Here is a 9,663-nt window from a genome sequence, read left to right as displayed (position 1 = left end):
ATGCCGGTTTGACTGCTCACAATCACTAGTTACTAACAATGGCTCACAATTCATTGGCGAGCATATCACCTCCTTCTTCAAAAAGTATGGCATCAAGCAGCACCTCTCTACACCGAGATATCCTTAGGGCAACAGCTAGACCGAGTCATCCAACAAAATAATACTGGATTGTCCAAAGAAGAAATTAGAAGGTGCCGAAGGAAAATGGGTACATGAGCTCCCTGGAGTACTATGGGCTTATCGCACCACCAAGCGAAGATCAACTGGAGTAAACCCGTTTTCCCTCGCCTACGGAACTGAAGCGATTTTTCCTACTCACGTCACTATCTCCTCCATGGGCAATAAAGTGGGCATTATTGAGCAGAACTCCGAGCCGATGAAGCTCAACCGTAACTTGCTTGAAGGCGAGCGTAAGAAGGCCATTGTCCGAGTCGCCTCCTATCACCAGCGGTTGAAGTCTTACTACGACAAAAGAGCCAAGATTAGGCAGTTTCAACCAGGCGACCTTGTACTAAGAAAGGCCTTCATCACTACACAAAGATAAGGGTCTAAAAAAATGAAACCTAATTGGGAAGGCCCTTACGTAATCAATCGGTCTGGGGGCAGAGGAAGCTATATCCACAACAATGGAATGTCTGCCACCTCCAAAGATAATATCCATAACGCTTCTTCCTACATGTTCAGTCCCCAGCAGATGACTGAGCACTGCACATTTATGAAGAAAAGAAGCAACTACTGCAAATTCCAAAATATGCCACAACAAAATACGGTTACCCATAAGCAGCGTCCTTCAGGACACGCAACCCACAAAAAGTGTCCTAAGGGAGACGTAAGTAGGCAGGATAGTCATATAGCAGCCCACAAAACAACGTCCTAAGGAAGACGCAGGGTGTCAGGAATTTCTTAAAATTTCCATGCTTCCTGCAAGAAATATCCAAGTTCCTATCCGTTTCCTAAGGAAGACGCAGGGTGCGCTAGGAATTTCCTAATGGAGGTATCTAGGTTCCTATTTGTTTCCTAAGGGGGTAAGATAGTCATACAGTTGTCCATAAGCAACGTCCTAAGTGAAACGCAGGGCAACGACCAGCAGCGTTCTAAGCATTCTCCGAAAAATACAGAATGCGGCCGGAGTCTCTCAAAGAGGACCTTGGCTTTTGCCCAAATCCTAAGGGAAAAGTACAACCAAGACACTAGCCAGTTATTCAAGCAATTCACAAGACAACATGCAAATTGAAGTTGAAAAAATAATTGAAATTTTCATAGTAAAGTGACCAACTGGCCAAGTTCAACAAAAAGAAGATGGTCAAGTTAGACTAATTATTCTAAACAAATAGCAGACTACAAAAGTTGAAAAGAAATAAAGGAGTCTTCATCTACTCCTAGAAACCAACAGGAGATCCCTGATCTGCAGACTCTTAAGCATTCGCGTGATCAACCACACTCTCAGCAGCTCCACCTGCCTGATCCTCCACGTCTGCCACCACCTCTTTTTTGAAGGAGATGAAATGTTGCTTCCTTTCGTTTTTTCAAGGAAAGACTTGAGAAAGTAGCAACATCTCCAGCCTGACGGATTTGATCAACTAGCTAAGCACAAGTGGATGAACTTGATAGAAAGTTCATCTTGGGCAGATCAGACACGCCTGCATCCCCTGCAGGGGTGGACTTGTCACCTTGGGATCAGCTGCTGACGTTGCAGAAGAGCCCTTTTCCCAGCCAAATGACTTCTTGCTTTCCTAGCCTCTGCCAACCTCACTTCCAAAGGAATTAGCCACGATGAATCAACTCCATGCTTAACTGCTCGTGACTCAATAGCTGAAACATGATGGTTGGATGGATGAGCAGACTGCTCAGATCGACTTCCACTTTTCGACTGATGCAGACGACCCAAACTTTGGAGATGAGCATCTGCATCTCTTTGTTTCTCAACGGGTGAGCTAGACCATGCACGAACTACTTCGCGAAGCAGATCATGATCTCCAAACTCCTTAGTAAAAAGCTTAAAGGGAACATCCTTAATGTTGCGCATACCGCCAATCTTCTTGCTATCTGCACCAATAAGATGTTTGACCCTAGCAGATGGTGCGAGAATAGCTCTTACTTTGGTCTTCTCAGCAGAAGGGAGCTTTGGTTTCTTACTAAATGGAGACATATTCCTCTCATGTGAAGAAGTAGCTTGAGTTCTCGAAGACTTGACATCAGCCTTCCTCTTTGAAGGGGGTTCAGCAGAGCACTCCTCTTGTGCAGCAGGCAGATCATCAGGGTTCGGACCATCCTGCTTTCATCTCTCGACATCCTCAGTAGAGGGCAGTCCACTAACTTCCTCTTGATTGTCGCTCAGCAACCACCAGTGGCCGCTCCAATCGTCTTTGGCCGCCAGTCACGACGGCAACCAGCCTGGTCCCACCCAGATAGTCCTCGCCTAAAAAAAGAGAAGACGAAGAAAAAATTTACGTGCTCGACTTACTTTGGGATGCACGGTAACTCATCTTTTTGACAAGCAGTACAAAATTCTCCAAGATCTTTCTCAAGCTAGAAAGTAGAGAAGTTAAGTTTGCGATGTGAGAAAGTAGGACAACTCGGGTCGAGGAGAAATCGCAAGCTCATTCCTACTAGGAATCCAACTCCAACAACAGTCAGAAGCCTACACCAATTGGGAATCCGATTTGCAAAAGGAGTCCAACTCACAGATTAAAGCCCAGACACAATTGGAGAGCCCGAAAAAAATAATTTCATCTCCTACATGCCACACAAGCGCCATGCAAAAGCTAGGAGGCATTTGTGGGAGCAAATATTTTCATCTCCAATCACGGCACGCCACGTGGAAAAGAATATTTTCTCTTAAATTAATTAATTGAACCAGTTTATCTGGCCAATTAATTAATAGGGATTAATATCTTAATTAATAGGATATTATCTTTATTTAATAAGATAATATCATTAATTTAGATATTATCCTAATAAAGAGAAGATAATGTCGTTAATTCAGATATTATCTTCAATAAAGAGAAGATAATATCATTAAATAAGATATTATCTTCAATAAAGAGATATAATCAAGTTCGACTCGATCCCTATGAATTTGGGTAGAGAATAAACTCATCATATTCTCTACGAAACCCTAGCCCCGAGGCTCCTATAAATAGACGACCTCATTCATCATTCAAGGTACATCTAAACCTACTCTTAATACTCGAGAAAAATATCCAAAGCTCTCTCTCCCTCTCCACTCCCCATATTTTCTCTACATGGCTCAGGCTGCCCGGTTCACGCCCAACATACAACTTCGTACCCTTCGCTTAGCTATTGTTTTCCTACAAACACTCGAACTAACTTAAGCATCGGAGGGCTTTTGGCCAATACCCCCGGGTGTGGTCTATTTACTCCAATCTATTTTACAGGAAACGAGGAAGAGAGAGAAGGAAGATCGAAGGTTGAAGGATCTAGAAGGGAATATTCTCCTGCGAGATTATTTGCACAAACATAACCCTAGCCCCCTTTCCAAAAAAAATATTTCAGCACCACAATTCCTCCTTCCCCCACCTCTCCTCTCTTCCTCACATCCCCTCTATTTCCTACAATGTATCTTTCACTTTGCTCTCACCTTTGGTGAGAGCTTTCTCTCTCTTATGTGAGAGCTTATTCTCTCCCTGTGATAGTTTATTTTGTTTTTCTTATTGTTTGCCGTCAGCTTCTCCACACCGTACACGAGTAAGTTCTCTTGGAGCAATGAAATGGATACAAAGTACTATTAGGGATGGATTAATAAATTTTGTGACTAATTATTTGAATAAGTCAACAAATAAGTCACAGATAACTAACAATCGTGCATAAAAGCCCCCCACCATCTTTGACATCCCCAAGATACATTATCTTTGCCTTCCAAGATACATTACCTATTTGTAGTTCTTTCAAGGTTTAGGGTTAGCTGTATTCTATAATGTCTATACTAGGCTACCTTGAGGATTTTTGGCTCTGTGAGAATCAAAAGATGGAGAGATTAGGTGTTATAGGTGCCCAGGCCGCATTCTTTATATTGAATAATTGGTCGAATGGTAACATATTAAAACTAGTACCACCTTTAGGACTCGATGTTTGTGAAATGTTCTTTATATTGAGAATCAAGGGGTTTGGATAACATCTTACAAACTTTTGGTCGGTTTTGTTTTGTATATAAAATCCAATTAGCTCTCCACGGCACCACATTTCCCATAGGCATTTCATCAAACGCCCTATAGACAGTCTACAACTCACTGCATCTACCATCGAACTCACCAAAGATCTTCCAATATACACATTGGCAACAAACCCACTTCTTATTTCTGTGCATGACGGAGAATCAACAAAGCTAGAATCAAACATGTCATTGAACAAAGTTGAGATTTTTATTGGTGAATTATAGAATCAGAGGGGGGAAAAAACAGAAAAACTCTCTATGTGCCCCTCCATGTCTTCTATCTCATCAGTGCCCCACTGCCCCACCACAGAAAAATCAGAGAACAAAGTTGAGATTTTTATTGGTGAATTGGGGGTTGAAGGTGATAGAGAATTCACAAGATTTTATTATGCAACAGAGAGGGAGATGAGGATGGAAGGAAGGTCGTTGCTTACACCCAACAGCAAGTAGCTCTAGGTATTGGTGGTTTGGTCGTCAGGGCCAGTGCACAACTGCTTGGGTGGAGGTCAAGGTAAGGAAGGAATGAATAAAAAAGGGTCCCACGTGAAAATCTGATGGGTTAAGGTGGGATTTGAGATAAAGGTTTGGTATTTATACCTCTTACTAAAAAAATCTCACATATTCTGCATTTTAAAAAATATTTTAAAATTAACAAGTTTTTGAATATCATAAGACTTTTTGTTACTTGTTTAAAGTCTTAATTGAATACCACCAGATTTAATAACCCTCTTTATAAACTCTTAATAGTCTTAATTGAATACCACAAGACTTATTTATCATAACATAATCTTTTAAAATCACAATTGAATACACTCGCTTAATAACCTTTATGACGATGTCCATTGGCCTTCGGCAATTGACACGTCGCTTCTCCATCTTATTCGTTAATATATTCTCACACCGCAGTCTTCCCTCAGCCCTCTCTCTCAACCTCTCGGTCCGGTTAATTGCCTCTTGCACCATCGAATGACCCTACCGAAACCCAGACGAAGAACCCCCAAATTTTACCCATAAAACCAAACTCAGACCGCTGCCTCCTCCAGCTCAAAGGCGAAAGGTGTAGTTGTTTCTTTTCTCCTCTTCTTTTCCTAATTTGATCTGCATATTATAATTTGATAATTTTTGGAAGGTTTGAAAATTTGAAAGCAGAACTATCTTGTGTATTTTAACGATTGATTTACGAATCCCTGCATCATGAGTTTCAGTTTCCAGATTAATTAATCAGTATCTTGTGGATTTTAACAGGTGCGAAATCTCTAGTTGTTTGGACTCAGGTAAATTTGTTGTCGAAGCCACTTTTGAATATGTGTTTGTGATTCTGTCGAAGTCACTCTTGGCCTCCTTCTTTTCATTGTGAACTTGGACTCTTCAAAGGTGACATGTTTGAATCATTTTTAGGGTTCCATTTGACAGCGCACTCGCACTAGCCCAAATTTCTTTATAATTAGGGAGTCTGTGAATCATATTGCATTTCAAGATATGAACTTTGCCCTTATCTACACTTGCACTAACCTTCAATTGTCATCATAAATTTGCTACATTTTCCTAATGCTTGAATTCCTTGTTTTTTTTCTCTCTCTTTTTGAAGGAGATTAATTAATTAATTAATTAATTAGTTAACGCATTCATTCAAATGAAGGATTGAGGCAGTTTTTGCAACAAATATTTTGATACGAAGATGCTTCTTTGAGCCTGGAAATGCAAATATATTGACCAAAACCAATGAATAGGAGGGATTCGCATGCTAGGCAGTAGTAAGAGTAGCAACATAGTAGTCATTTACTGTTTAAGCTAATTTTGAGTTAGTCCCTACCCTTTTACCCATTTATCTTGATTATTAATGGTCATCTATCTCTATGGTAGGTATTAACTGCAGCATTATGATTAAATGTCATCTTCTGCTTTCCTCGAATTTACTAATTCATGACTCTTAGATTCTCCTCATTTTTTTTTTTAACTTCCTTGAGCTTGTGGATGTATCTTTTAAAAATATCCATTACAATTGTGGTACACATGGATGTTGAGGTAATTCATAATTTTCATATAACAGAGGCACAAGTGCTGTACATGACAATTGACATTAGGTACAATTTGTCTTAATATCTTGGAAAAATTTGGTGTAGAGGAATGGAAATAGGCTTGAAGATGAGCTGCCCCTTGAAGCAAATGGGAGACTACACCAAGTCAAGGAGAAGGAGCTTAATTAATGGTATTTTAAGGTTGTTGATGAGCACATGTTATATCTTAATGTATATTCCTAAAATATATTTATTAGTCCTTTTTATCTGATAAATTTAGTTTATTTTGATGAAATTTTGTATTGATTAGAGTTAGAGACATAAGGTTAAATTTGGTGCACTACTTTGACTAATTGTGGCTTCTATTTGTTATTGTTGGAGTTTTTCTTTTCTTTCTAATTTTATGTCTTTCTTTTTAAGGTACAATAGACACGTTAGCTGGACACTTATTTGGTAATATGTTGCAGGTATTTTTCTCTAACAACAAATGACGTGGAGAGATAGTCTAGAGTCCTGAATCTTTGCATCATGAGGAGGATATGGTTCAGTGGACAGAAAGTTAAGGCCATGGGCTAAAGCTTTATAGGCTGTTCTGTTTGAAAACCACAACTAGGTTGGTGCATATCTCTGTGTTTTGACGTGGGTTTATCAAATTGTTATTGGTTCTTGAATGCTTATGTGATCTTGATTTATCATTGATTGAAATAACTCCAAGAGATTATGTACATTGATTCCCATTTGTTTCTTCAATGCGAAATTTAATTACTATATTGTCTACTCATTCAAATCAGAAAGTTACTTCTTTTGTAACAATGGAGAAATAATCCTTTTACTTATGGTAAACTGATATGTGATCATTGCCCTTTCCCTTTTTTTATTCTTCACATTTTCTGGATATCAGGAAGAAGACTGCATAATCAAGCAAGTTGGGAGACCCGGTGCTAAAAGATTGTCTGTTCTTGCAAAGTTCTTACCAGGTTGAGTTAATACTGTGAAAACTCACTTCCAGATCTTGAGAGAACCAATGAAATGAATGATAATATGCAAATTAGTTTGGTTTCCAATTTATAGGCATTCTGTTTGTATTTTATTTATATTGATATATACCTTAGCATATAGAGAGTACCTTACAATTACCTTTTGGACAGAGGAAAGCCAATACTCAATTGAGTGATTGTGGCAAATCCAATCAAGCAAGGAGAAACTCAATGGCGAATCAAGTCAAGCAAGGAGGAGCTGAATGGTAGGTAATGGTGAATAGCAAGGTGGAGCTTAATGAAATTCTGTATTTATTCTCTTTTCCAAGTAAGTTTTTGGTTTTTAATATCATAACTGTAATATCCTTGTTAAAGAGGTTGACCACTTGCAATACTTGGTCTATTTTCAGTATGAAAATATTAATGTAATAGTCCTAAGGATAGGTCCACCACATGCATCCCTAAACCCTAAAGGAGAGCTCAGTTCTCGGGTCGGGTCGGGTCTCTTGTAAAACTAAAAAATAGGTCGAATTGCAAATGGACGTCGGTTCTCAGGTCGATTCTGTATTGTGATCGGTTTGGGCTTGAGCCTAATTTTACTATTTTCGAAATCCCAAATCATATTTATTTTCAACAAAAAAAAGCCCAAATCATATTTACTTTTAGTTAAATTGTCAAAATCTAATAAGTGTTTATGAACAAGCCCAAATCACTTTTAACTTTTCTTTCAAAACTTGAAATTATGCAAATTCAACCTATAAAAATCCATCATTCCAATCTAAGTTTCTAAACAACTAAATGAATCTCACATTCGCATATTCAACTAACTAACTAAGGAAATTAAATATAATCTCTTACAAACCATTACAAAAAATAATACACAAATAAAGCAAGCAATCCAAATTAAACTTATGAAATTAAAGATTACAACCCATCACAAAAATATACATAAAGATAATATCCTTGCAAAAAATTTGCTGCATCTATTCGTCCAAAGCCTTAACAAAACAAACTACACAACACTTAAAAGAATTAACACAAAGTTTCACCATCAACAAATTATAAATAAAATAAGATGCAAGAAAAATACCTTCCAACATATCTTCATCACACTAAGAATGAAGAGTCTTATTCAAATTTGTCATGGATGTTTTACTCCCCATTTCTACAAAATTTAATAAAATAAATCAAAGCAATTTGAGTTAGAACACATAAAAATAAGAAAATAATCGGATTCAAATATACTTATAGAAATGAAATATTACCCATTTCAATTGATTCATAGAACTCCATCTCCTCAATGCTTGGCACATATTGCAATGAAGATATATCTTCGGACCTTATCTAATTTTGAGAGCAAATCAAAGCCTCAACCATCCTAGGAGACAATGAGCTTCGAAACGAGTCAATCACTCTCCCACTTGTGCTAAAACAAGACTCCGAAGCTATTGTGGAAGTAGGGATTGCAAGCACATCCTTTGCAATTGATGCCAAAGTAGGATACTTGAGCCCATTTATTCTCCACCACCCTAGTATATCAAACTCCTCATCAATGGATTCAAGTGGATCCAACAAGTACCTATCCACTTCATGTGTTATAACCACATTCTCACTCTCTTGTTGAATTTTTTTCCACTTTTCCATCATGGTTTTTTGTTTACGACCTCCAAAAACCAAAGAAGAGTCGGTTTCATTGTTAGTACTACCGCCACTCTCATTGGTAGTACTAGTAGCACCCATATTGTTACTACTAGGCTTATACACTTCATACATATTCATAAGAAGTTGTTTCACCTCATTTGTCTTTTGAGCCACCAATCTATCACAAGTAGGATCATTTTCAAATATTTCTTCAAAGATGTGCTTCAAATTGCGAAGCTTGAATCGGGGATCAATCACAACTCCTATCATCAAGAATGGGTTCACTTTATGAAGTTCACCCCAATATTTATCATATTTCTTCTTCATTGATGCTGCCATATCATTTAAAAGAGTATCCATGGCTGTCCGTTCTTCAATAGGAATTGTAACATCATATCTATACAACTCCCGAATCTCCCCATCTATGGCAAGCAAGTCATGGAAGGTTGAGTGTGATGTTGGATGCAAAGAAGCTGAAATTTTCAAAGTAACATCATAGGTCTTCAAAAACATCACAAATGTCACGGCTTTTTCCCAATCTTCATCACTAGGTGGACCCACCCTCTTATTAGTCTTAGACTTTCCCTTCCCTTTCCCACTTCCTTCAATGCCTTCAATTCTCTTGTCATCTCCTTCATCTTCCTTAAAGTACATTAAGTAGGAAGAATCGGGATCATCCCCCATTCTATCAAAAGCTTTTCGAAATTTCAATGCCGCATCAAGCATCAAATAAGTGGAGTTCCACCTAGTGGGCACATCCATCACCACCAACCCCTTGCACTCTATTTTTTCCGTCTCAACACACATTTTGAAGTAACTCAACCGAGAAGGTGAGGACCTCACAAACTTGACC

General features: G+C 38.4%; 1 protein-coding gene and 1 long non-coding RNA gene across 7 annotated transcripts; one reads left to right on the top strand and one right to left on the bottom strand.

The window, feature by feature from the left end:
• Positions 1 to 5,042: 5,042 nt before the first annotated feature.
• On the top strand, positions 5,043 to 7,642 carry LOC117622113. Of its 6 annotated transcripts, none has more exons than XR_004584944.1 (6): positions 5,043 to 5,231; positions 5,420 to 5,448; positions 6,298 to 6,393; positions 6,660 to 6,805; positions 7,094 to 7,169; positions 7,341 to 7,642. It is a non-coding gene; the product is annotated as an uncharacterized LOC117622113 (long non-coding RNA). The 6 variants fall into 6 exon arrangements; XR_004584947.1 differs by having other exon boundaries at positions 5,573 to 6,393; XR_004584948.1 differs by having other exon boundaries at positions 5,420 to 5,548; positions 6,298 to 6,383.
• Positions 7,643 to 8,513: 871 nt separating this feature from the next.
• On the bottom strand, positions 8,514 to 9,617 carry LOC117621776 (zinc finger BED domain-containing protein RICESLEEPER 1-like). The gene is made up of 2 exons (XM_034352326.1): positions 8,876 to 9,617; positions 8,514 to 8,755 (listed from the first exon to the last, which is right to left on the bottom strand). The coding sequence occupies exons 1-2, from the start codon at positions 9,615 to 9,617 to the stop codon at positions 8,514 to 8,516; spliced, it is 984 nt and encodes a 327-aa protein (XP_034208217.1).
• Between the last annotated feature and the right edge of the window lie 46 nt (positions 9,618 to 9,663).

This window comes from Prunus dulcis, chromosome 3, assembly GCF_902201215.1.
Source record: "Prunus dulcis chromosome 3, ALMONDv2, whole genome shotgun sequence".
NCBI lineage: Eukaryota > Viridiplantae > Streptophyta > Magnoliopsida > Rosales > Rosaceae > Prunus > Prunus dulcis.
The sequence above is the reverse complement of the archived record's forward strand: the minus strand, read 5'-3'. Positions and strand labels throughout refer to the sequence as shown.

Excerpts from the sequence above, each read along its gene's own strand:
- LOC117621776 (XM_034352326.1), bottom strand. The coding sequence starts at position 9,617 with ATGTGTGTTGAGACGGAAAAAATAGAGTGCAAGGGGTTGGTGGTGATG. Across the intron at positions 8,756-8,875 it reads TACTACCAATGAGAGTGGCG|TGGATAGGTACTTGTTGGAT; the intron begins GTAGTACTAACA and ends TAACACATGAAG.